General features: G+C 41.4%; 1 protein-coding gene across 1 annotated transcript in view; it reads left to right on the top strand.

Annotated features, from left to right (window-relative positions):
- FKBP15 (FKBP prolyl isomerase family member 15) overlaps window positions 1-27,029 on the top strand; it is a 60,278-nt gene that overhangs the window by 17,220 nt on the left and 16,029 nt on the right. The window contains exons 4-19 of the mRNA XM_006735110.3: window positions 413-482; window positions 5,009-5,083; window positions 5,412-5,510; window positions 7,341-7,490; window positions 8,130-8,198; window positions 9,374-9,520; window positions 12,273-12,415; window positions 12,871-12,928; window positions 15,856-15,963; window positions 18,169-18,271; window positions 18,743-18,849; window positions 20,750-20,864; window positions 22,253-22,362; window positions 22,666-22,773; window positions 23,215-23,309; window positions 24,163-24,265. Of these exons, the coding sequence (XP_006735173.1) occupies window positions 413-482; window positions 5,009-5,083; window positions 5,412-5,510; window positions 7,341-7,490; window positions 8,130-8,198; window positions 9,374-9,520; window positions 12,273-12,415; window positions 12,871-12,928; window positions 15,856-15,963; window positions 18,169-18,271; window positions 18,743-18,849; window positions 20,750-20,864; window positions 22,253-22,362; window positions 22,666-22,773; window positions 23,215-23,309; window positions 24,163-24,265 (1,660 nt within the window). The remainder of the gene's footprint in view (window positions 1-412; window positions 483-5,008; window positions 5,084-5,411; window positions 5,511-7,340; window positions 7,491-8,129; window positions 8,199-9,373; window positions 9,521-12,272; window positions 12,416-12,870; window positions 12,929-15,855; window positions 15,964-18,168; window positions 18,272-18,742; window positions 18,850-20,749; window positions 20,865-22,252; window positions 22,363-22,665; window positions 22,774-23,214; window positions 23,310-24,162; window positions 24,266-27,029) is intronic.

Here is a 27,029-nt window from a genome sequence, read left to right as displayed (position 1 = left end):
GGGATACTGGCTTAAGCTCCTGTCTTTTCTCAATAAGCCTCTGTTGGTGGCCAAAGGAGCTACACAGGCTGCACAGTCCTTCCATAGGCAGAGGATCAGTAATGCTTTTTAACATTTCGGTTAGAGAATTCTGCACATACAACTTTGGAGAGCCATTGTTTTGTATACTCTCTCTAGGAAGTGCTTGTACCCTCAACAACTGCCTTCTTAAGTGCTCACTCCACTGAGATACCATGAATAGATATTCAGAGAGTAAAGAAGTTGTATAAGAGCTTTAAATTATAAACTGTTCACCGCTATCCTTTTCTTGAGGCTAAATGACTAGATTCCTCACTTCTCTGTGACAGAAGACAAAGCTGTTCTACTTAGTTTAAGGAAGTATTAATACCTATTATTTTTCTTGCTTCTGTAGCACAAATGGTCAATATATAAAGCAGGGCAAGTTTGGTGCTGCAGTGCTGGGGAATCACACAGCCAGAGAGGTGAGAATGCCCCCATGTCTCGTGTACATTCAGGTGTCCCATATCATACTGATGAGTTAGTTTTTACCTCGACTCGCCCAATGTCTCATGTGTCAGAGGATTAGAATGATCGTTCGTTTTGAATGTGAATTTTTAATATGAGGTACATAGTAACATTCATAGTCACATCTTGCTTACTATTGTGCATTAAAACAAATCCAACCATGCAAAATCTTTTAAGTTTGACCTTTGTGATATGGTACTAAAGACTTTGGAGAGTTTTAGAGTAAACCATTTACCAAGGACATCCCTTTGTTAGGTAATGAAAAACACTTAGTGTTCTACTTAGAGCATTCTGTCTTTATGCCTGAATCAATGACCGGTGTTTATCCTTTGAAAGTTTGACAGTGAGGTGGGCAGTGGATCGCACAGCATAGTATTGGTTTGGGTCAAAAAGAAATGTGGCTAGAAGCCCCAAGACTTGATTTCCTTATGTGGGTTGTATCTAGGTTCAAATTCTGCTCCAGAGGAGCGCCTGGGTGGCTCAGTTGTTAAGCGGCTGCCTTGGGCTCTGGTCATGATCCCAGGCTCCTGGGATCGAGCCCCTCATCGGGCTCCTGGCTCAGCGGGAAGCCTGCTTCTCCCTCTCCCTCTCCCACTCCCCCTGCTTGTGTTCCCTATCTCGCTGTGTCTCTCTCTGTCAAATAAATAAATAAAATCTTAAAAAAAAAAATTCTGCTCCAGAATGTTTTAAACATTGTTGAGAGAAGCATAAGAAATTCTGGCATTTCAAAGGTCCAGTGAACTAAGGGCCACGCTCCTAAGACACTCTGAGACACAGATAAGATGACCTGTTCAGGGTAACTAATGTAATAGACAACACCCATTTGTATTAAAAACAAACAAACAAAAAACTTAACTGTGGAAATTTGGAAACACATATAAAAATTGTGGGACTCGAATAATGAACCCCCAGAAACCCATTCCTAGGCTCTAAGAGTTACTAATCTTATTTCATCTTGATTCCAGCCTGTCTTCCTTCTTCTGCTCAGAGTATTTTGACTATATCTCCAGCATACAATTTTAGATGTAAATACTTTAGTATATATCCCAAGGATTTTTGTTTCTAACATAACCATTATCCAATTATCACCTAAAAACCCCACAAAAAAAATTTTTTTTACGATTTTTATTTATTTATTTGAGAGAGAAGGAGAGACAGTGAGAGGAGAGGGAGAAGTGGGCTCCCCGCTGAGCAGAGAGCCCGATGCGGGACTCGATCCCAGGACCCTAGGATCATGACCTGAGCTGAAGGCAGGCGCTTAACAACTGAGCCACCTAAGCATCCCTAATATTTTTTATCTCATTTACTACCAGCTACTGTTCAGATTTACCTGATTGTCTCTTTTTTTTCCCAGATTGTTTTAATCAGGTCTAATAAGGTCCATACATTGCAATTGGTTGTTATGTCCCTTAAATCTTTCATTCTCCTGTCCAGAGGTAAATGATGTCTAGTTGTCCCTGATTTTATCATATAGTAGCCATCCATGATTATTATCTGGATGTATTAATTCATTAGAAGTTGCCATTTGGATTTTAAAAATCTGGTATCGGGACTTCACCACCCTTCACCACCAGTAGGAGGTAGTAGGTTGTGGCAGGCAGCAGTTCCCACTGCAACAATTATAAAGAAGATAAATTGCAAAAATTATATTTAAAATTCACTGGAGAGCTGTGGAAATGATGAGGACTAGATGAACTAAAATTTCAGAGAGGGAAGAGCCATTGAGCTGACTATTTCCTTCCCTTGGTTCTTTCACTGATATGCCTAGGAGTGGCATGGCATGGTCAGGTATGGCCCAATCAAAGAGGCTACTGAGGGGAAGAGACACCGGCAGACACTAGAGGAGCTCCAAGCACAAGATTGGTTTTTCCCCATGGGACATTTGCAGAGTTCTGGGATGGTGCAGAAGTCCAGGGGCTATGCCGGAAAGGCAGAGGGAAACTTCTTCATCTCATGGTGCATAGGAGATAAAAGTCCTACTATAGGGCTGGTACCTGGAATAAGCAACAGCAACGACTTTCCTCTCAATACATTTGCTAGATTTTGAACTTCATGGGGAGGAGGCTATAGAACTCAGCTCAGAGGGGCACCTCGGTGGCTCATTCAGTTAAGCGTCTGAGTTCGGCTCAAGTCATAATCTCAGGGTCCTGGGATGGAGCCCCGCATCGGGCTCTGTGCTCAGTGGGGAGTCTGCTTGTCTCTCTGCCCCTCTCCCACTTCTGCTCGCTCACACACTCTCTCTCAAATAAATAGATAAAATCTTAAAAAAAAAAAAAAAAAGAATTCAGCTCACAATCTATGATGGGCAGAACTTTCAGGACCGAGGAGTCAGAGAGCTTCTAGGCTCTCAACCAAAAGCCAGGGAAGATAATAAATACTTGAGAATAGGGGCAGCCCAGAAGTGGACCAACTATTGATAAATCTCTGATCCTTCCCCGAGCAGTTCAATCTCTATGATCAGATTGAATTGAGGTTTCAGCCCCTCATTCTATCTGCCTAACATAGGATAAGGAAAGTCTTTTTTGGTGCAAGATTGTATATCAGCCGACACAGTCCTTCCCTCCCCTGTGGAATTGAATTTTAATCATTTGCTTAACTATGATTGTGTGTGTGCGTGTGTGCGTGTGTGTGTGTGTAGTAAATACATATGAAACATAATAGTTGCCACTTGAACCATTTTGAAGCACACAGTTCAGTAGCATTAATTACATTCATGATATTGAGCAATGATCACCATGGTCTATTTCCACTTTTTCATTACTCCAAGCAAAAAAATCTGTAACCTTTAAGCAATAACTTCCCTTCCTGCCTTCCATTATTTCCTGGTAATGTCGAATCTACTTTCTGTCTCTATGAATTTGTCTGTTGTAGATATTTCATATAAGTGGAATCACTTACGGAATCTGGCTTATTTCAGTTAGCATAATGGTCTCAAGATTTATCCATGTTATATATCAGAACTTCATTCCTTTTTAGGGCTGGGTAATATTCCACTGTGTGTATGTAACACATTTTATTTTTATTTTTTTTATTATTTTTATTTTTTTTTTAAAGATTTTATTTATTTGAGAGAGAGAGAGAATGAGAGACAGAGAGCATGAGAGGGAGGAGGGTCAGAGGGAGAAGCAGACTCCCTGCCAAGCAGGGAGCCCGATGCGGGACTCGATCCCGGGACTCCGGGATCATGACCTGAGCCGAAGGCAGTCGCTTAACCAACTGAGCCACCCAGGCGCCCATGTAACACATTTTATGTATCCATCAGTTGATGGACACTTCTGGTTGTTTCCACCTTTCAGCTATTGTGAATAATGGTACAGTGAACATTGACATACAAGTATATGTTTGAGTACCTATTTTGAGTTCTTTTGGGTATATACTAGAAGTGAAATTGCCTTGTCATATGTTAATTCTTTGTTTAGCTTTTTTCTTTTTTTTAAGATTTTATTGATTTGTCAGAGAGAGCAAGAGCGCACAAGCCGGGGGGGGGGGCAGGCAGAGGGAGAGGGAGAAGCAGGCTTCCCGCGGAGCAGGGAGCCCAATGTGGGGCTCGATCCCAGGACCCTGGGATCATGACCTGAGCCGAAGGCAGACGCTTCACTGACTGAGCCACCCAGGTGCCCCTATGTTTAGCTTTTTGAGGAACTGCCAGACTGTTTCCGCAGTGGCTGTACTATTGTACATTTTCACAAGCAATAGATGAGCGTTTTAAAAATGGCCATTCTCGGGGCGCCTGGGTGGCTCAGTTGGTTAAGCAACTGCCTTCGGCTCAGGTCATGATCCTGGAGTCCTGGGATCGAGTCCCACATCGGGCTCCTGGCTCGGCGGGGAGCCTGCTTCTCCCTCTGACCCTCTCCCCTCTCATGCTGTTTCTCTGTCTCTCTTTCTCTCAAATAAATAAATAAAATCTTAAAAAAAAAAAAAAATGGCCATTCTAGGGCGCCTGGGTGGCTCAGATGGTTGAGCGTCTGCCTTCGGCTCAGGTCATGATCCCAGGGTCCTGGGATCAAGTCCCACATCGGGCTCCCTCCTCCGCGGGAAGCCTGCTTCTCCCTCTGCCTCTCTCTCTCTCTCTGTCTCTCATGAATAAATAAATAAAATCTTTAAAAAAAAAAAAAAGGCCATTCTAGTCAGTATGAAGTCATACTTTTTCATGGTTTTAATGTACATTTCCCTAATGACTAATGATGTTGCGCATCTTTTCATGTATATGTTGGCCATTTGTAGATCTCTTGTCACCCTCATACCGGTGAAAACACCAACAAAATAATTGCTAATTACAGTAAAAGAGTAAGTAAGGCCAAGATGAGAAGAGATGAGAGTGGATAGTGAGAAGATAGAATTTAAAACCTAAGCTTTAAGGGATCTAGTGAGTTTTGAGTTTTATACCTCTATGCAGCACAACCCCTGACATCTCGCTGATGATTTTGTATTTGCTTTTAACTTCGGTTTTCTTTTTTTCCGGCCCACCTTTACTTGAGTACAGTATAGGATTCTTCTTTACATCAGTCAACAACAGGCAGTTACTGTTGCCAGGATTCATCTGAACTTTGAGCTAATGGTAAGACTTCTCATGTTGGAATCATCAGCTCCTTTGGGATGGGTTTATAGGAGAAATTGGTCTGTATGTACCTGGCGGGAATTAGATCTACTGCTTCAGCCCCTGGACATCAGAGTGGATATCTTAACAGAGCCTCTCGAGAAGGTCTCTTGGCCGCATTCTGGGAAACAGACCAAGGGGTGGTTGTTGGAGGGCAGGAGGGAAGGAGAAAGTTCCCTATCTCTCTCTGGGTCCACCTGAGTCAAGACCCTTCTCTGTGAGTTTAAGCAGTCAGATTTTTGCACTCTGCTGCCTGTCGTTGAGTTATCCCAACATCTTCTTTCCCCAGGTTCGGCCCAATAACTATAGCACTTTTTATGATGACCAGAGACAAAACTGGTCCATCATGTTTGAGTCGGAAAAGGCTGCTGTGGAGTTCAATAAACAGGTAATACCATCTTACTCCTCCTGTGAAAGGCCAAACACTAGCCTGGATTTCCCTTGATTTTAGGAAACTATATGGAAAATTCATAACCTGCTATGTTTTGTTAGTGACAAGCATTAAAAACCCACTAAATTTGTCACTTGAGCTTATTGTATTTCAAGGAGATAATAGGAATACTTACTGAAATTGCTTGAAAATGAGACTTTAAGAGAAAAAAGGCTTAATGCAAACTTCTTTAAAACATTTTCCACTTCATAAATTATCTTAAGGAATAAATAAAACTGTCATTTAAAAATAGTGTTTTAAAAGAATTTTTACAAAGTTAAATGATCCTTGTAGAACATTTAGAACAGCATTTTTTTTTTTTTTTTAAAGATTTTATTTGTTTATTTGACAGAGAGAGAGCGAGAGCAGGAACACAAGCAGGGGGAATGGGAGAGGGAGAAGCAGGCTTCCCGCTGAGCAGGGAGCCGGATGTGGGACTCGATCCCAGGACCCTGGGATCATGACCTGAGCCGAAGGCAGACGCCTAACGACTGAGCCACCCAGGCGCCCTAGAACAGCATTTTTTAAAAAAATCACTTGAAATCTTACTGCCCAAAGTAACCACTATTAATGTTTTCTTTTTTTCTATGTGTAGTGTACATAAGTAAGTATACTCCTTTAAGAGTTCAATATCTTGCTATGTATATGTATTTTTAACAATGTATAATGTGTCTTTCCCCACCTCATGAAAAATTGTTTGGAAACATTTTTGAAATTTGCATAGTATGAATGTTCCTTAATTTATTTAACCATTCTCTTACTTTTAGACATTTAGATTACTCTCCATCTGAAATAAAGGATACTGTAGCAAGCATTGTTGTGTATAATTCTGTGTCCTTTTTTTCCCCCCGATCATCTCCTCGGGCTAAATTTCTAGAAGTGGAAGATTGGGTCAAAGAGTCCAAATATTTCTTGGTTCTGTAGACAGTTTGGCATACTGCTTTTCAGAGAGATTGTACTATTTCATATACATATCTGTTCTCTCACTATACCTTTGCCAACATTTAAAATTATCTTTTTTTTTTTTTTTTTTTTTAAGTCTCATATGCTTGGTAAAAAACAACATCTCATTGCTTTAGGTAGCATTTATTTGATTGTAATAATGAAACCTTTCTTTTAAGCAAATGAGTAGCAAATTTGTAACGTAGACCATGTTAAAAAATTAACAGTAAAGTAAGTATTCACAAAGATGTGTTTGACTCTTTTGTCTAAGATTTGTGCTAAGATGATAACGATTAAGTCTGTAGGTGGTGGGCATGCAAATCTGGGAATGTAGCATGGTTTTATAAAGGGCCTTTTTTCTAGCTTACTGTCTTTAGAAATGCCTTCTGAAATTGTTCTAGAAGCTCTCCTTTCTTTCATGGGTTCCCAAACACTGAAACAGTAAGATCCTTATAGTAATGCTAGCTAATGGTTTTTGTGTACTTACTGTTATTTGCCAGGCACAGCGCCAAGGACTCTATTTGTATTTAGCTCAATCTTCATAACTATCCTAGGAAGCATGCAGAGTCTTTAATCTCCATTTTACAAAATACCTGTATGAAATAAGGTTCACAGAAGTTATTTGGCTGAGGCCACAAGTTAGTAAGTGGCAGTGATGGTCTGACTCCAAAGCCTTACTCTTAGGCACTTTGATTCCTGGCAAGATTACGGACTTTGGAATGGTTTATTTGTAAACATGTAATCAGTTTTGTTAGTGGATACCACTGTTTGGAAACATTAGCAATAATGGAGTGAATATTTACCGAGCTTACACTGAGTTTATGCGGCTTTGGTTTCATCTCGCAGGTGTGCATTGCCAAGTGCAACAGCACCCGCTCCCTGGAGGCAGTGCTCTCCCAGGACCTCACTGTAGCAGAAGGCCCTGCTGTAGAAGCTGGAGATTCTTTGGAAGTGGCCTATACCAGCTGGCTCTTCCAGAATCACGTGCTGGGCCAGGTAAGGAAATGTAGCCTACAAGTTCATTTGTAGTTGAAATCGCACTAGGACTCTTCATATGTAAGGTGTTATTACCATGAATTGCTGCTGTCGGCAAATAGAAATCTTCTAGGAACCCTGCTTTGGCTGCTTTTGGGGCACAGCCATGAAATCCTATCAGGTTAAATCTGCTCAGTGCCACTTTGTCTCTTCTATTTAGAATGGAAACCCATTTCCTAAGTATCATTTTTGGTAATTGTTCATGTGTATGTCTTGTCTTCCTATATCGGTTTTAAACTTGAATTTATTCTTATGGGATTAGGTCTTAAAACTTCTTTTTAGAACTTCCTCACAGTTGTTTGTTTTTTGTATAATAGATACTATAAATAGAGGGGACTTGTGTCTTAATATCCCAAAGGCAGTATGATATAGAAAGAGCTTTAGACTATGATTCAAAAAAATATACATTCAAGTCCCAATTTAGCCATGATGTGAGTGAACGTTTCTCTTCAGGTATTTTAAGAACTACCCCCCTCCCGGCCCCCCCCAGTATATTTGACATTCCTTATTCCAGGAATACTGTGCTAATCTGTATTGACTATTACTGATTACTATTATTTTTGAAACTGGTTGACCTCATTTACTTTGATCAAATTGCAGGTTTTGGACTCTACTGCTAACAAAGATAAGCTGCTTCGCCTGAAATTAGGATCAGGAAAAGTCATCAAGGTACTGGCTTGACTGTGTTCTTATATGGCTTTATCACTTGTGGTAGGCGTAGTTTATATTAAATTTGTAAAATTTCTAACCTGGGTGTATTTTCTGAGTCTGGAAAAGCTTGGTTAAAAAGTAGGAGGAGAAGAATGTTTACGTTATCTGGGAGATTACCTGGGAAATTTTACCTATGAGAATATATTGAAGATGGTGACATTTGTTTAATTCTCACTCTTTTTTTTCATCGTGTGACTCTGAGGAAATTATTAAAATTATTCAATCTTCCGTGTAGCCTAATAGGGGAAGAGATGAAACTGTTTCTTCTAGAATTGTATCATAATGGGTGATTCTTACCTGTCTGAGATGCCTTGAATCAGCACTTCCCAGTCATTGTGGGAAGCAACTACCACACAGCAAGAGGAACACTGGGATTGGAGTCTGGGACTTGGCTTCATGTTGTGAAGCTTTTCTTTACCAGCTGTGCAAGTGCTTTATAGAATAAAGAGTATTTTACACATGTTGAGTATCATCATGTCAGGACCTGATGATGCTCTACGAAGCACTCATTGGCAAAAGTACTCATTGTCATTTTGCACAACAGAAAGGTTTTCTTCATAGCTTTGTTTATGCCTCCTTTTGCCAGAATCTTTTGGAGATTTCTTCCTGTAGATCATAGGAGTTAAGGCATGAACTTTAAAGGTACACAGATCTAGTGTTTCATCTTGGCTTAACAATTTACCAGTGATCTGATCTTGAGTTAGTTGCTTCACCTCCCTAAGCCTCAGTTTTCTTACATGTAAAATGGAGATAATGCTCCTAATCTTATAAGTTGTTTTAGGGATTAAACAACATAATGTAAGTAAAGCACTTACCAGAGTACTTAAAAAATATGTTTAATGAATGGTAGCTTTTATTTCTCTTTTAATACCATTGTCCTGTCCTCCAATTTCTCTCATCACCTAAGATAAGCATATATCATCTAGCCCTGGATATGCCGGCTTTTACAAGGGAATAGAAGCAGTATTCTAGATATTCTTATAACCAAGGGGGGATTATAGTTGAATTTGATGTCTCTCAAGAGGTCCAAACCTGAAAGTGTGGAGGAGAGGAGCTTAATATCCGGGACTTCATTTTGTCTTATGAGGAGGCTTGTGTCCTGATGAGCTTTTCCTCTTCTCTGATTCCCGAAGGCCTGGGAAGATGGGATGCTGGGCATGAGAAAAGGAGGGAAGCGGTTGCTTGTCATCCCTCCAGCTTGTGCTGCTGGCTCTGAAGGGGTAGTAGGATGGACTCAGTCGCCGGACTCAATCCTGGTGTACGAGGTGGAGATAAAGCGGGTGAGTGAAATTGTGCTGTTTTGTGTTTGATGAGTCCTTTTTGCCATTAAGTAAAATGAGTAAATAAATATGTTTGAATAACAAATTCAAGGACTTTCTTTCTCTTTTTTTAAGTAAAAATGGTGTAGTTGGAAAGGGCAGTGGCTTTGGAATCTAAAGACCAAGGTTTATGTCCTTCCTGGCACCCTGTTTAGAGTCTAGAAGAGGTGGTGACTGAACAAATGACCTTTCTACACTAACCTTTTTATTCTGTCTATAAAATAGTGATTCCTACCCGGTGCACTTGCCTTTTGCCTTAGTAATTCCATGGGTATAAACTTATTGTATTGCTATGTTCACAGTAAGTATGCAAAGATATCTGTATGTAGATAGAGATACATAGTTTCCTCCTTCTGCCACATTATTTGTAATAGTAAAAACTGGAAACAATTTAAATATCCATCATTAAACAACTGGTTAAGTTAAGGTCTTTCACGGAGTAGGCTTTTATGCGTTCTTACAGAATATCCAAAATCTATTAAGTGAAAAAAGGAAGTTGCAAATGAGTACATATAGTATGATCTCTTGTGTGTATACAAATACATGTAAACATATAAAAATACTTACATATAAATAAATAATTTACACAGTCATACACATGTACATATTTGTGTATCTATACATATTGATACATATATGCGCATGTATTCATAGAAAATTGCTGAAAGAGAAGAAATTATTAAAAGCGTCTTTCTCTGGGGAATGGTAATGGAGTTCAGAAACTTTTTCCTTTTTATTTTCTCCCCTTATTTTCCATTAAAAAATGTTATCAAGGGATGCCTGGGTGGTTCAGTCGGTTGAGTAGCTGCCTTCAGCTCAGGTCATGATCTCAGGGTCCTGGGATCAGGTCCCGCATCGGGCTCCTTGCTCAGCAGGGAGCCTACTTCTCCCTCTGCCTGCTGCTCCCCCCTGCTTCTGTGCGCGCACCCTCTCTCTGACAAATAAATAAATAAAATCTTTAAAAAAATGTTATCAAGAGTATGCACAATTTTCTACAATAAAATTTGTAACAAATTGTGGTTAAATAAATTAATGCCCCCCTCCAAAAAAAAAAAAAAAGACCTTGTTTGCTTTACACTGTGTTTGTTAGGTCCAAATGTGATAGTGGTTGTGACTATAAACTACAAAATATAGTACAGAAAACAAGTATTATGGTTATCTTTATTGTGGCTGTTATTTCTGCTGCAACAAATGATCTACTTTTCTTCTCAGTGGCTCTTTCCTAATTGAACACTCTTATCTCTGCTGGGTCAATCCAACCCTCTTTGACTCATGGCTTTTAGCTGCCTTTTTCACAGCTTTTATATCTTGTCTCAATTTTCCATTGAGTTTGAGGAAGTCATGAATGGTTTTAGATAACAAACCAATTTGAATCCACCAAGACTGGCATTTTGTAACTGTAAGGAAAAAATACATCATTGCTAACGGCAAGATCTCATTCCTTATTTATGGCGGAGTAATATTCCATTGTATATATGCACCACATTTTCTTTATCCATTCATCAGTGGATGGACACTTGGGCTGCTTCCATAGTTCGGCTATTTAAGATTTTTTTTTTTTTGAGAGAGAGAGTGCACACGAGAGAGAGAGCACAAGCTGGAGGGAAGGGCAGAGAGGGGGACAAACAGGCTCCCTGCCAAGCATGGAGCTCCATGTGGGGCTCTATCCCAGGACGCCGGGATCATGACCTGAGCCAAAGGCAAGCGCTTAACCAACTGAGCCACCCAGGCACCCCTTGGCTATTGTTAACAAATTGACATGCTTATTAAATTGACCAGGCTGCTACAGAATGATAATACCCAGTGTGATGAGTGTCGAGAGAACATTACACACTACTTGTGGAGTATAGAGTAGTTCACCCTTTGTGGTGTGAAATTTAGTGGTATATACCAAAAGTCTTAAAAATGAACATACCTTTTCTCTCAACTATTTAATTTCTGGGAATTTATACTTTGGGAATGATTATGTGCAAGGATGTAGATAGAAAGTTATTCATTGAAGTATTGTTTGTGATGTGACAGGAAAATTAGGAATGAACTGTATATCTAACAACCAGGAATTGGTGAAATATATTTTGTAGCAGCATAGGTATTTAAGACTTCTGTTCCCAAAATCTTTTAGAGACTTTTTCCTATAGATAATGGCAGGTATGGGCATGACCCTTGAAGTTAGACATAATGTTCAGTAGTTACAAATGATGTTGTAGAGGGACGCCTGGGTGGCTCAGTCGGTTAAGCGTCTGCCTTCAGCTCAGGTCATGATCCCAGGGTCCTGGGATCGAGTCCCGCATTGGGCTCCCTGCTCCGCGGGGAGCCTGCTTCTCCCTCTGCCTCTCTCTCTCTCTCTATCTCTCATGAATAAATAAATAAAATCTTTAAAAAAAAAATGATGTTGTAGATTAATAATTTAGTAACATGGAAATATGTTACTGAGTGAACGAAGCAGATCACAAAACAATATGGTCCCTTTTTAATAAAAAATACACAAAGACATAATATAAATGTGAAATACTGCATCTCAAATTCTAGCAGTGTTATTTTGTCGTGGTTGGATTGCAGGTGATTATTATTATTGGCTTATCCACATTTTCTGATTTGCTACAAGGGAACAGGTTATGACTTGTGTAGTGAAGAATAGGTAAAAGAAAGGAGGGTGGAGAAGGCAGGGTTCCTTTTTTGTAGCCTGTTCCACCTGTGGTTGCTCTCTCCCTAGGTCAAGTTTGCCAGAGATTCTGGCTCTGACGGGCACAGCATTAGTTCCCGGGATTCTGCAGCCCCTTCTCCCATACCAGGTGCTGACGGCCTCTCTGCTGACCCTGTTTTATCACCACCCACCTCAGTGCCTTTCAAATCAGGGTAAGATCCTGGAGTTGTATCATGCTCTTTTACTGTCCATAAAAATGATCCTTAGAGGGGTTCAGAAACTGGGATGGTTGCAAACTTAAGTAATTTTAAATAATTGGGAAAAAAATGGGATGAGAGAAATGGGGAAAATACTAGCATCAAGATTTTTCTGACAAAGGATTAATTTTCATAGTCTTTAAATGCACTAACTTGGATGTGTATGAATACCTGCTGAAGTCTGGAAGAAAACTGGGTAAAAAATGATAAGAATTTGAATGGAAAATTATTCATTTTCACCAGCTTTCAGAGATTAATGCAAACTGAAGAATGGTTATGATTCTGTATCATAGCCATTGAATTGGCAAACGCTTTCAAAAACAATTTGTTTATCCAGCATAATCGGGACTTATGATTATAGATTTGGGATTTTTTCTTTTAACCTCAGCATATGTCTTACTTGATTTCAGGGAGCCGGCCCTTCGTATCAAATCTAACTCCCTCAGTGAACAGCTTACAGTAAATTCAGTGAGTATACAAGTCTGTCTGTCACCCCCAGTCTACTGAGAAGGTTTTGTGTGCCTCGCGGTAGGGTAGGTTAGAGCAAAAAAAAAAAAAAAAAGCTACTTTATTAATTTCCCCTTACTGGAGAGTTAGTATAAATTAGCTTCTGCATGGGCTGACCTGGGTTCAAATCTTTATTCTTGTAAACTTGTGGCCTTGAGAAAATTATCTAACTTTTCTGCTCCTCCGCTTCTTCATGATTAAAATGGAAATAATTCTCACAGCCCCAAAGCACTAAGCTCAGAGCCTACATAAAGTATGACTTCACTAAGCATGAAGATTTTTATACTCAAGAGGTATTTATGAGATTTAAATGAAATCATATGTGTGAAGTTTTTAGTATCGTGTCTGGCATATTGTAAGAGCTCCATTAACATTAGCTCTTGTTATTATAATTACTGCTAACACTACATACCTTCACACTTTCATTCTCTTAGATGAATTCTGCACTAATTCACCAACTAGCTGACTTTGAGATGGTCTCTGGGCCTCTGTGTTTCCCTAACTGTAAGACAGGAAGACTAGCATACAGTTGTAGTAAAATTTGGATTTGAAAGCCTTTGGGAGCATGTACGCTGTACTTTGCTGCTACCCTGCCTAGTTCATGAAGGCATCTGAGTTTGCTGCATGAGCATGCGGCGAAAGCCCTGTGGCTTCCACCTACCACTTTGGGAAACAGGATGATTGCTTGGAGTGAAATTGGTGATTACTTTCTCTCCAGCCCTAGTTTACTTGTTTATATTCAGCCCAAAGCAGGAATTACTAAGCAAATAATTGATCTGGTATGTATAAAAAGTGATCTCTGAAACCCAGAAGGTTAAGCCAAAGAATTAAGAAAATTTAAAAAACTATAATCTCAGATCTTTGAACAGTCACAAAATTTATTTAGTATTGGTTCTATGGTACTTTCTAGACAGAGCTACTTTTGTCACCTATTTCTAAGCTTGAGTAACTTCCAATAGACTAGTGGTCTCCAGCCTTCTTTAAAATTTTCTTTTGTCTTGTTACAGTTTTTTTTTTAACTGAAGCAAAACTCACCATCTTTTTTTTTTCTATTTACATTTAAGTTTTTTTTTTTAATAGGTAATTGCATTCATAAAGTTCAGTTATTAAAACAGTATAACAGAGTGTACCTTGAAAAGACTTGCTCCCACCCTGACCCCTGGGTACCCCATCCCATCTCACTCTCCTTTTAGGTAACTGCTTTTATTAGTTCCATATGTATTCTTTCAGTGTTTCTGTATGCAGATGGAAGCAGATAGGAATGTATATTTTACTTCTCCCTCCCTTCACAAAATATAGCATAGTATATATATTACCTACCATTTCTACATACTGCAATATATGTAATAGTATCTTTCCATGTTAGTGTACAGGAAGCTTCCTCTTTCTTTCTTTTTTTTCTGTAGATTGCAGTATGCCATTGTGGGGTATGGTTTATGTAACTAGTCCTCTTTTGATGAACCCAGCTTTCTTTCTTTTTTTTTTCTTTTTTAAGATTTTATTTATTTGACACAGAGAGAGACAGTGAGAGAGGGAACACAGGCAGGGGGAGTGGGAAAGGGAGAAGCGAAACAGGCTTCCCACTGAGCAGGGAGCCCAATGTGGGGCTCGATCCCAGGACCCTGGGATCATGCCCTGAGCCGAAGGCAGACGCCCAATGACTGAGCCACCCAGGCGCCCCTGAACCCAACTTTCTTTGATTATGTGTTTCCAATCAGTCAAGAGAAATTGAGCACACACTCCCAGTATCTATATATATTTATAAATTATATACATACTGTCCCTCCCTGTAAACAAGCTTAATGTCTTACGTTTACCACAGCTTAGAGATAATTCAAAAATAGAGGTTATGATCCTCTCTCTTTTTTTAAAGATTTATTTATTTATTTATTTAAGAGAGAGGGTATGGGGCGCCTGGGTGGCTCAGTTGGTTAAGCGACTGCCTTCGGCTCAGGTCATGATCCTGGAGTCCCGGGATCAAGTCCCACATCGGGCTCCCTGCTCAGCAGGGCGTCTGCTTCTCCCTCTGCCCTCTTCCCTCTCGTGCTCTCTGTCTCTCATTCTCTCTCTCAAATAAATAAATAAAATCTTTAAAAAAAAAAAAAAGAGAGGGTATGTGTGCATGTGCACATGCGCCTGTGAGGGTGTGGGGAGAGGCAGAGAGAGAGAATCTTCAAGCAGACTCCCCACTAAGCACGGAGCCCAACATGGGGCTCCATCTCACAACCCATGAGATCACGACCTGAGCGGAAATCAAGAGTCAGTCGCATAACTGACTGAGCCACCCAGGTGCCTCATGATCATCTCTTTTTATACCCAGTAGATTATCATGTACACCCTCAGGGGTATATACTCTCCACTCTGAAGGCTGCACTTTGGACCAGTTAATGGATACAGAGGCTTCTAGCACAGGGGCTATTATGTAGTCAGTGCCAAGTCAGAGTTAAATGAACGTGAATTTGGAACAAAGAGCTCCTGTTTCCTTCTTTCCCCAAATTGCTTCTGAATATTATCTGCTGAATTGCTCCCAGGGTTTTCAGAGGGTACTGTCATCTAAGATGCCTCCTTCCCTTGATCTGTACTTAGTTTTTCATCTGGAAAATGAGAAGAATTATGCCTGGTGGGGAGACTTGATTGAAATGAAATAATACATGTGGAACCGCTTTGTCCATTCCAACATGTAGGGAATTATTTTTACTGCTATTATTAATTGTGACCCATGTCACAATTTCTTGGCAAGAAATCTTTAATTCTCATTTTGTAGAAGAAAAGACTTCAAATCGATATAGCAGGGGGACTTGTTGAAGGGTTTGATGTAAGAGCCAAAGACATAGAGCTAAAGTAGTGAGCCTTGATTATAGTGATTTTTGTGACTTTCCTCTTTTTAGAATCCTGATACAGTCAAAGCCAAGTTGATCTCTCGGATGGCTAAAATGGGCCAGCCCATGCTGCCCATCCTTCCACCACAGCTGGATTCCAATGATTCAGAAATCGAGGTATGACCCCTGGGCTGTGTTAGAATGAATAGTGCAGACGTTTCTGCCTTGTGTTCTTTTGGTTAAGATTACTACTTTTTCTGCCTGTAACCCAGAATCATCATGTAGAAAGCTTATATTCAAAATGGTATAGGTTGGTATTGGTACATGTGTTTCCACTGTGATTAGCACTTCCCCTGAGAAATGGAAGCAATCCCGCACATCTGCACAAGAACGGGGAAGTTTTAAGTAGTCCATATAGCCTTCTACTAGGTTCTCTACTGTCAGTAAAAATCACACTTGAGGCAGCATGGTGCCCAACCCATAAAAGATGCTCAATTCACTTTGGTTGATTGAATGTTTAGATTCTCTTGGGAAACATTGGTCTTCCCACTGATGTTACCTGTTACTAAAGATTGCACTGTTGTGTCTCTCGGCTTTGTATATGGTGTGAGTGTTTTTGAAGTTCAAGAATTTTATTGCAGTGAAATCTATCAGTTTTTTCCCTTTGTTTTTTGCTTTTGACATTATGCTTAGAAAGCCTTCTCACTTTCAGGTATTATAAACATCACGTGTTTTCTAAAAATATTATTTCATGTTTAGATCTAAAATTTTAATCCATATGGAATTTGGTGTATGATACGAAGTAGCTCAGTTCTAACTTAGTTCTTTTCCCATTGCTTAGTTCCTTATTGAGTAAAGTCATCCTCTCAGTTGAATTGAAACACTTTTAACAGAGATTGATTTTTGGGATTCTTTGACTTTGATGTAAAGCAAAGCAAAGGTGATGCTCTTGAAAAAATTTTCTAGCATAGGCTTTATTTTTCATAATTTTGTTTTATTTCTTCCTGGAAAAGCTGTAAGTAGAGTTAATATTTTAAAAGAGGGTAGGATTTCTGGGGCCTCTTGTTATAGGATTGATTTTTAGCTGGTTCTGGAAATTAAATTTTAATAAGGTAATACTGTTATTAAAATTTTTAAGTGCTACTTATTCATTGTAGAATGATTTAAATTGCAAAGAAAGAAAAAATATATTTAGCAAAAAGTGCATTCTTCTTTATATATTATTGCTTTGTAACCTGATTTTTTAACTTAGTATCATGAATATTTATGTTAATACCAATATGAATAACATAAATAATATAATTAACATAAGTAAATAAAGCAAAGCATTATTTCCTTTAAAGGCAACTCAATGTTCTGTTAGATCGATTTATCATAATTTCTTTCATTCTGTTGTTAGACATTTAGGTGGATTTAGAGCTGCAGCGATATAAAACTGGCATGCTTTTCCAGAAGTGCATAATGCGTTTTGGAGAACATCAGGGGGCAAGGGGAAGTTCTAAAGTAAAAGAATGTCAAAGAGATTTCCGCCTTTGAACTGTAGGATAGCAAGTAAACTGTATATTGTGCCCCAAGTTTTTCTTTTCCTTGTATGAATTGGGAAGATGTTTAGTAACTTTGTTTAGAATTATAGTAGGGACCAACATTGCTTTGACTTTTATGAAAAGAAAGAATGGGGAAGAAACACTCTAAAACCGCATTATCCAGGGCGCCTGGGTGACTCAGTTGGTTAAGCGACTGCCTTCGGCTCAGGTCATGATCCTGGAGTCCCTGGATCGAGTCCTGCATCGGGCTCCCTGCTCAGCAGGGAGTCTGCTTCTCCCTCTGACCCTTCCCCCTCTCATGTGCTCTCTCTCATTCTCTCTCTCAAATAAATAAAATTAAAAAAAAATCTTTAAAAATAAAAAACAAAAAAACCCGCATTATCCAAAAAACATGGTAATGAGGTGCAGTGAATCTTGCTCTGTCTGATTTTCAGTGAGTACCTTGAGGTCTGTGGAGATGATTTGGCAGAAGAGAAGAGGCTGCACTATTGCTTGGGTCTCCTTGCAAGAGACCCCCGTTCTGTGGGAACAGACTAGGTCAGGTTTAAGGTAGCTGCTGGTTTGGAAAATGATCCATTCTGGAGAGCAGTCACTTTAGCTGCTTCAGTCAATAAAACAACAACTTAGAACGTTCGGGGAAATTACATATACTTAATTATTGGATATGATTTACAGGGAGAAGGGATCTCCCCACAGCCCACACCCTAAACTCTTGCCTTTCCTTCCTCTTCTTTGCCTAAAAACACTGGCTGTAAGCAGGTTTAGGGTGGACAGTCAGCCTCGGTCTCCAGTTAAGGACCCACATACATAGTCACCAAAATGCCCGTTCCTGTTTCAGGATGCGAGTGCCCTGCGCGGAGCTGCACAGCCCGCGGCAGCTCCGTCCCTGCAGCCCGCTCTTCAGCCAGCGCATCCAGCGCTCCCGCAGATGGCCGCACAAGGTAAGGGGCCTCTCCGGCTCTGCAGATTACCAGAGTTATCATCCCGGTTCCTTAAAGGTTGTTGGGCTGCGGTGTATTAGTACTGAGACTGGACTAGAGTGTAAAACTTGGCAGTTTGTCCCTGGGTAGGGCATTTTCCACCCTGGAGATGGATTTGGTCTGCGTGCTTTGTCTCCTGCCATGTGGCATTGCCAGGTTTGGAAGCGTGCTCTCAGCTAATGAGACACTTCCCTGTGTGTAATTGTGCACTTCCCATCAGCTCATGGCACTGTAGGTCTGAGTCCCATGTGCCCGAGAACCCCAGGTTCCTTCTACTAGTCTGTTCCTGAGACTCCAGTAGAGTTGGTTTCGGGAGAGCAGGTGAGGAGAGGTGGTCAAGTCTGAAGCATGTTGCAGTATGTAAGGTTCTAGTCCAGACTTTTACCAAGAAACCAGAGTGGATGACAGTGAAAACTTCTTGCTTTATCGTAGCACCTCAGCCATCTGTTTCTGGCCTCCAAGCACCCTCTCCTGCCTTAATGCAAGTTGCCTCCCTCGACTCGCACTCCGCTGTGTCTGGAAATGCCCAGTCCTTTCAGGTAATGACGTTTTTAAACCATATCAGTCATAGGCGGTAATTTATTAGGTGCTCGTCAGTCTCTCTCCTCCCTCCTGCACACTTTGTGCAGTAGCAGTTCCCCACATCAGAATTCGTCGTTTTCCCCCTTCCTGAACCACCACCACCATCTCATCTCTAAATCAGACCCAGGATTACCTCCCTTACAGGTTGTTGTAAAGCCGAAAGGTAAGAACAGGCAGAGCGCCGGGTACAAGGCCTGGCACATGGTAAAGGCCCAGTCAGTGTTTGTTTCCTTTCCTTTGCACACAGGTCGCCTGGAGGGGGATGCAAGTCCTCTGTTCTTGTCCACTAGCTCGATAGGCTAAGGTTCTGCTCTGTGTGGAGCAGAATGCTTGTAGCTTGAGGGTATATGGAACATACAGCCAACTCTTCCTCTGGTTATCCTCCAAAAGGGGTGTCGGAAAGTAGGTTTTTTCTGTTTTCACAGAAGGTAGTGGCAGCAGCCTGCCTCTGCTGTTTGCCGGGGTACTGGGCTCTTTCTTCTGTCTGACACACTGGGTGCATGAACACGCTCCCAGCGATAGGAGGGCTTCACTTCCTTGGTGATTCTTAATGGAAGGGTGGCAGTGATGGTGAGCGGGCTATGCCCCACTGGGACAGGGTGTATTCGAATTTTAAAAAGTCCCACCTTGCCCTCTCCTTACTCCCTAGTGGACAATTCGATCCTATAGACTAAGTTTGTTTTTTTTTTTTTTTTAATAATGGATGGGTATGGGGCGCCTGGGTGGCTCAGTTGGTTAAGCGACTGCCTTCGGCTCAGGTCATGATCTTGGAGTCCCGGGATCGAGTCCCGCATCGGGCTCCCTGCTCAGCGGGGGGTCTGCTTCCCCCTCTGCCCTCTTCCCTCTCGTGCTCTCTGTCTCTCATTCTCTCTCTCTCAAATAAATAAATAAAATCTTTAAAAAAAAAAAAATAATAATGGATGGGTAGTTTATCTGTCCCTGGAAATGAACTGGATTTCCTTAACTCAAGGAAGAACAACCATCATCATTTAAAATAAAGCTGCTGTTTATTGAGCATTTACTATCTGCTGTGCACTTAATTTACCAGCTGTGAGGAACTTTACCTATATATCACTTCATCTGGTCCACACAACAACCCTGAGTGGTGTTACTCTTTTCATCTTATAGTTGAGGTGACCAAGGTTCAGGGGAGAATGAGAGCTCTTGATCACAAAAGCATCAGAATCTTGCAGGGGAGAGGTATCCTTTGGAGACTCGTGGATTTACTTTGGAATCTCAATGAACACCTGTCCTTTGATCCCAATGGAAACTCAGCCGAGTGTCTTTATTTATTTATTTTTAAAGATTTTATGTTTTTATTTTTGCGCGCATGCATGCACGAGAGAGAGAGAGAGAGAGCGTGCGCTCGTGCGCACGCTTGTGGGCGGTGGGGGGGCAGGGGCAGAGGGAGAAGCAGACTTCCCACTGAGCAGAGAGCCTGAATCAGGACTCTGTCCCAGGACCCTGGGATCATGACCTGATCCAAAGGCAGACACTTAACCAACTGAGCCACCCAGGCACCCTCAGCCGAGTCTCTTTAGATTTACAATTTCTTAGACCATCAGTAGGCCTAACAGCTGGGAACTGAATTCCTACTTAATTAAATCACAGTGGCAGAGGACTGGGGAGCAGTCTGAGACAGCCTTCCCTGACTTTCTGGGAGGGACTTCAGTGATTGGGCGCCTGTGTCTCTGGATGATACAGAATTCTGCTGTGGTGCCTACCCAGTACCAAATCAGATCTCACCTGTCTCCAGCTTTAATAAATTTGCGTCTCCTTCCAGCTTAATCTCTTTATTCCATCAAAGACAGATTAAGCAGGAAAGAGAGCTGTGAATATAACTTGGCATTTTCTCAGCCCTATGCAGGTATGCAAGCCTACGCTTATCCCCACACATCAGCCGTCACCTCCCAGCTGCAGCCTGCCCGGCCCCTCTACCCCGCTCCACTCTCTCAGTCTCCCCATTTTCAAGGTAGGCCGTGGGCCCTCAGTGTCTCGTCTTCCACTCTTGCTTTGCTCTCCTTCCTCCCACCCCCCTTTCCATTTTCACTCCAACAGATCTCTGCTTTTTTTTTTCTAAACAGCTTTGTTGAGGTGAAATTTATGTATCCTACAATTCACTCACTTTAAGTGTGTAATTTAAGGATTTTTTCAGTAAGTTTACAGAGTTGTGCAACCTTCACCGCAATCCAATTTTAGAACGTTTACATCTTCCCCAAAAACCACCTCATGCCCACTTTCTGTTTTGTTTCTTGCATTTTCTCCTGTCAGCCCTTTTCCATTGCTCTGTCAGTGTTGCTCTGTAGAGTTTCTAGAAAACAATAAGAGAGTGAAATGTTGGGGGAATTGGGAGAACGCATGGTAACTGTGGGTGTTCAGTATCTCAAATGAAAGCTACCTTGTTAACATTTTTAAATTATGGAAATCATATGCTTTTATAAAAAAGTCCACACAAAAGAGTATAAAATGAAAAGTTACTGTTCTCCATCATTAACACCCCCCACCCTTAGGAAACTGTTGTTAACAGTTACTTGGGTAACTTTTCAGATATCTTTCATGCATGTACAAGTGTGCATAAAAAGCACATTGATATAAAAAACAAAAATTATAATTTTATATTAAAAAACAAAACAAAATAAAATGTAAGTAGCTGGCATGCTATTCTACCTTCTTATTCTGCAGCTTATCTTTGGTATTAGGACAGTGGTAGGAAGGAGCCAGTATGTCCTACAGCATAATTTATGGTCCCGGGTTGGTAAGGGTTTCCTGGATGCTCCCTTTGTCTGGAAACCCTGCCACTTGTCCATCTGGGAGACCACCAAATCTATCATCTCTGTGAAGCCTTCCCCGATTGTTACCATCGCTTCTTCCTCTCCTCCCACAGACATAACTGTGTATATGTGTCACCAAAGAGTTAATCTTGCTTTTCTTTGTGCTCCTTTTGTACTTTGTACATGGTCCATTTTTTGCACTTAAGCACTCTGTCGTAATGATCTGTTTACATGTGAGTCTCCCCACCAGACTGTGAGCTCGCCAAGGGTAGGAACCAGGTTTCATTTGTTGCTGAATCCCTGGTGCCTGGTACAATACCTGGCATGCAGTTGGATGAGTGGAGAAGCAATCTGAGCTGTTAGTGCTATGGCAGACCAAAGTGGGCATCCTTGTGCTCTGGACCAGACCGTACCCCTTGATGCATTTTGCAGGAGCAGAGCTTACTTACTGTTAGCTTTGGCACCCTTTTGCCTCTGTGTCCTCTATGTCTTCTCCAGACAGTGTGAATCACCTACAGCATTTCCTACTATTTTGGGATGTTCCTCTGCTCTAGTTTCGTAAAGTTCTTTTTGGCTTATGTCTGTTTAGGATCTGGTGACATGGCTTCATTTCTCATGACTGAAGCCCGGCAACATAACACTGAAATTCGAATGGCTGTCAGTAAAGTGGCTGATAAAATGGATCATCTAATGACGAAGGTGAGTGAGTCAGGGTTGGGGCTGTGTTGAAAGTGGGGGAGTGAACAGGGGGTACAAGCAGGGAGCAACCAGGGCTATAGGTAAACTCTTCCTTGGTTTCCTGTATTCCTAGTAGTTAGTAGTTATTTCCCTGGAAGGTTAGTTTTTAGTTTGGAATCCAGTTGGCAGAAGAAAATTCTAGCTTACCTTAGAGATTGTCTCAGAAACTTGTTAGGCCCTTCCAAAAAGTGGTCAGATCTTGGGTAAATTATATTTCTCCATTTAAAAATTTCTCTCAAAGTCTTTCTGTCCCCACGTTTGTAGGTTGAAGAATTACAGAAGCACAGTGCTGGCAATTCCCTGCTGCCTCCCAGCATGGCGCTTACGATGGAGACGAGCATGATTATGAGCAACATCCAACGTATTATTCAGGTGAGGGGCATCGAGAAGAGAACACAGCCTGGAGGTCTTGCCTCCTTCTCTTCCAGGATGTGCTACTCTCTAAAACGTCTGCTGCACAGATAGCATGTGATCAGTGCTACACTGAGTTGGGAAATTCTGGAAGATCTGTTATGGCCTAATTTGGTCCAAGTGACTTATCAGTATAGAGTCACAAGGAAACATTTCTTTTGGACCATATTTTAGAATTTTGCCTCATTTAATGGGCATTTCTATGTTTAATCTATTGGGCATAGTGACTGGTATCCATCAGATATGATTTGATGTTTTAACTATTATATCGATGTGGACATAAATTCTAGTTTTTTATCTCAAAATTTGTAACAGTATCACCTGTCAGTTCAAGTTGATTCCCTTATATCTGGCACTTTTCTTCTAAAAACTTAAGTTATACATTGTATATTTTGAATTTAGGAAAACGAAAGATTGAAGCAAGAGATCCTTGAAAAGAGCAGTCGGATAGAAGAACAGAATGACAAGATTAGTGAACTAATTGAACGAAATCAGAGGTAATGACAGGTACGGGGCACTGGCTAGGATGGACAAAGGGTTTCATTTGTAAATGCCCAAGTTAGATAAACATGTTTGTTTAGGGTAGTTTATGTGTACTGCTGCTATTTCTGTTTCCTGCCTGTCATGTGAATTATTGTTTGTTTTCTGAGATGCATTCCGATAGAAAGAGCGCAGTAGGCTGTGATGTCAGGCAGACCTGTGTTTGAATCCCAACTCTGCTCCTCTTTTGTTGTGTGGCTTTGGGTATTTACTCCTCCTGCCCTTGTTTCTTCATCTGCAAAAGTGGCGTTAATACTTAGAACACTTCTAGAAAATACTATCAACTCTTCTCTCTACTATGTGGGCTATTTCATCAACCAGAACTTCAGCGATTTCCATGTAAAGCCCAAACATTGTGTAATTTTTCTAGATCCTTCTAAAGATTTTGGCAGGGGATGAGGGGGGATTGTGTGGTCAGGGTAACGTGTCATAGCAAATAGCATTTCCCTTAGAAAATCATTCTTCCATGGTTCTCTTTTCTAGTGTCTCTTGTCTCCCACACGGTGGGGGGGTTGGAGGGGGAGCTGGGGGGAGAAGTGCTTTCTTTTCTTCACCCCTCTCCTCTTTCATCCTTCATTCCCCCTCACGACACATGCTTCCAGTTCCTTTTCTCTTCATTATGTAAAGCAATTCACTTCTGGCCCAGGTTCCTACCTCCAAACTTGATTACTGCAGATCTAAGGAAAACAAAATGCTTTCAGACTATTTTTTCGAAGGTATAGAGCAATGTTGTGAGGACTGAATGTGCGCTGCTGGTTGGGTCTGGTGTACATTCGGTGCTTGATAAATGTCTTTTCCCCTGTTTCACAGGTACGTTGAGCAGAGTAACCTGATGATGGAGAAGAGGAATAACTCACTTCAAACAGCCACAGAAAACACACAGGCAAGAGTATTGCATGCTGAACAAGAGAAGGTAAAGTAACTAGGGAGAGAAAAGCCCATCAGGATATGTAGAGCTAAGGAGTGCTCCTGTGTACATACTTACTAGTCTGCTTTTCAGCAAAAACTTTTGCCATCATTGGGAACAGAACTAGAAAGCTTCTAACAGATTTTACTATATCCACCATCCAGACTTCTGTTTTATTTTTTTAAATAAAGATTTTATTTATTTATTTGCCAGAGAGAGAGAGCGTGAGAGTACAAGCAGGGGGAGTGAAAGGCAGAGGGAGAAGCAGGCTCCCCGCTGAGCAGGGACCCCGATGCGGGACTCGATCCCAGGACTCTGGGATCATGACCTGAGCTGAAGGCAGACACTTAACCAACTGAGCCACCCAGGCATCCCTAGCCTTCTGTTTTAAAGTACTCTCTGCAATGAGTTGACTCAAAAACTATCACTGATCTTAGTAATTTGTTTAAAGTGAGGATTACATTGTTTATTAGCAAATGAAATTTATTCTCTTGACCCAATCAACAGAAAATTCCTTTTATGCCATATAACAAACACTTTAGTGAAATTTAAGATTGTCTAGCTTATTCCTCCATCTGCATCTGCCAGAGCATTTTAGAGTACTGCTGTCTGGCTTCAGTCCGTTCAGAATGAGGCATTTCGACCTGTTCCTGTGAGTAGCTGTAAGGAAGACCCTAGTGGGTCTTGGGCTGGGCTAGGCTGATGCTGATGCGCACTCCTCCCATTGCTGCCCCAGTGACACCGTTTATCTGGAGTGGAGTCCTTCTGGTTTGGGCTACTGCTCCTTAGCTGGAGATTTTGACCCAGCCATCTGCTGTTATCTCACAGGTTTAAGAAATAGTTTATATTTTGTATTTGGATTTTTCCTGAACACTTGAAGAAGTTGAGTGGAATGCACTTTATAACCTGTGGAGTTTACTCACTTTCTCATAGGCCAGTAATGCTGAGGATTCCTTACTTAGGTCTTATGCTATTATTATTCTCTGTGTTCTCTTAGTCATAGTGTCCCGGGAAGAAATAGCTCCGACCCCTTATCCTCCGATGAGCAGTGCCTTGCCCTGCATAGCCCCGTCCCAACATTACCCCGGTCCTTTCTCGCTGCTACTTTCCAGCATCCCTCATTTGTTGTGGCTGGCTCCTCCAGCCTGAGGTCAGCAGCCTGGGACGCTGCCATCACTGAATAATACTGGAGTCACTTCACTCCATTAACCATATTTTTTACTATTTCTCCTTCTTCTACTTTTATTTTCTCGCTCTCATTTACTTTTTTTTTTAATCCTTAGGCCTGGCAGGGACACCCAAATATGTTGTTTGGTCGAGCTGTTAGACCTGTTATTCGGGTCTAGCATGATTACTAGACCTTGCTCTAGATCAGTGGTTCCCACACACTAGTCTGGCTGCCTCAAGATCACTTGAGGTGCTTTATTAAAAATACATATTCTTACGAACCATGAGAGAAGATGGACTCTGAAAAACAAACTGAGGGTTCTAGAGGGGAGGGGGATGGGAGGATGGGTTGGCCTGGTGGTGGGTATTGAGGAGGGCACGTTCTGCATGGAGCACTGGGTGTTGTGCACGAACAATGAATCATGGAACACTTCATCTAGAACTAATGATGTAATGTATGGGGATTAACATAAGAATAAAAAAAAATTAAAAAAAAAAAATACATATTCTTAAACTTCATGTTGAGATTCTAATTCAGCATTATATAGCCAAGGGCTGAATCTGAACTTTCAAAAGCTCCTTTAGATTCTGACGCACAGCCAGCTAGGACTCACTGCTCTTTGTTAGTGGTTTCTTTTGCCTCAGTCTCTGGATGTGGCAGCTGGGTGCCTTTGTTTTTAGGAACTTCCCCATGTGATTCTCATGTTGAGCATCAGTGGGGGGAATGTGTGTGTGTTCCAATAAAATTTTATTTACAAAAACAGGCAGCAGGCCAATTTGGCCTGTGGGTTAGAGTTTGCCAACTGCATGAGTTAGCTTATTAATCCACCCACATGATTCTTTTTTTTTTTTTGAACATTTTTTTTTATTTTAGAGAGAGCGCATGCGCGAGCAGGGGAAAGGACAGAGGTAGAAGGAGAGACTCTCAAGCAGACTCTGCGCTGAGTGCAGAGCCCAACTCAGGGCTGGATCTCATGACCCTGAGACCATGACATGAGCCGAAATCAGGAGTCAGACGCTCAACCGACTGAGTCACCCAGGAGCCCCATATTGATAAACAAAAATGGTTGGCACCATGTCTGGCACCTGGTAGATGCTCCGTCTGTGATAGCAGAACGTGCAGTAATGACAACAACAGAGAGAACAGCTCTGATCTGTTCAGTCCCCGCCAGGTTCTAGGCACTGTGCTTCCCACACATCTGTCTGAGAGCATCTTCTGGGCTGAGTAGCACTGTGCTTGATGAGTTGGGTACCAGGTATCATACACCTCGCTTGGCTGCTTTGATTTCAGTGAAACTTTTCAAGGCTTGACCCTTCCTGTTTTCCTTTTGCTCCACTTCTTTCTTACTTGATAGTCATCCCTATGAGGGCTGTCCTCCTAAAGGGAGATCATCAAGGTCCTTTGATCCCTGGAGGCAGCTCTCTGCCTTCAAACGCAGCTCAGAGAGTTTTGGCTGAGAGCTCAGTGGACATTTGGTGAATGGAATTCATTATTTTTCTCTCTGACGGGGTTAGTATTTCCACATAAAACCCTGGACTAACAGGAGAGCTGTTGGAGGTCACCTGGTTTGACCTTCCTGTTTTACAGAGGGCAAACTGAGGC

This window comes from Leptonychotes weddellii, chromosome 14 (assembly GCF_054177405.1).
Source record: "Leptonychotes weddellii isolate Sample4059 chromosome 14, ASM5417740v2, whole genome shotgun sequence".
Taxonomy (NCBI): Eukaryota; Metazoa; Chordata; class Mammalia; order Carnivora; family Phocidae; genus Leptonychotes; species Leptonychotes weddellii.
The sequence above is the reverse complement of the archived record's forward strand: the minus strand, read 5'-3'. Positions and strand labels throughout refer to the sequence as shown.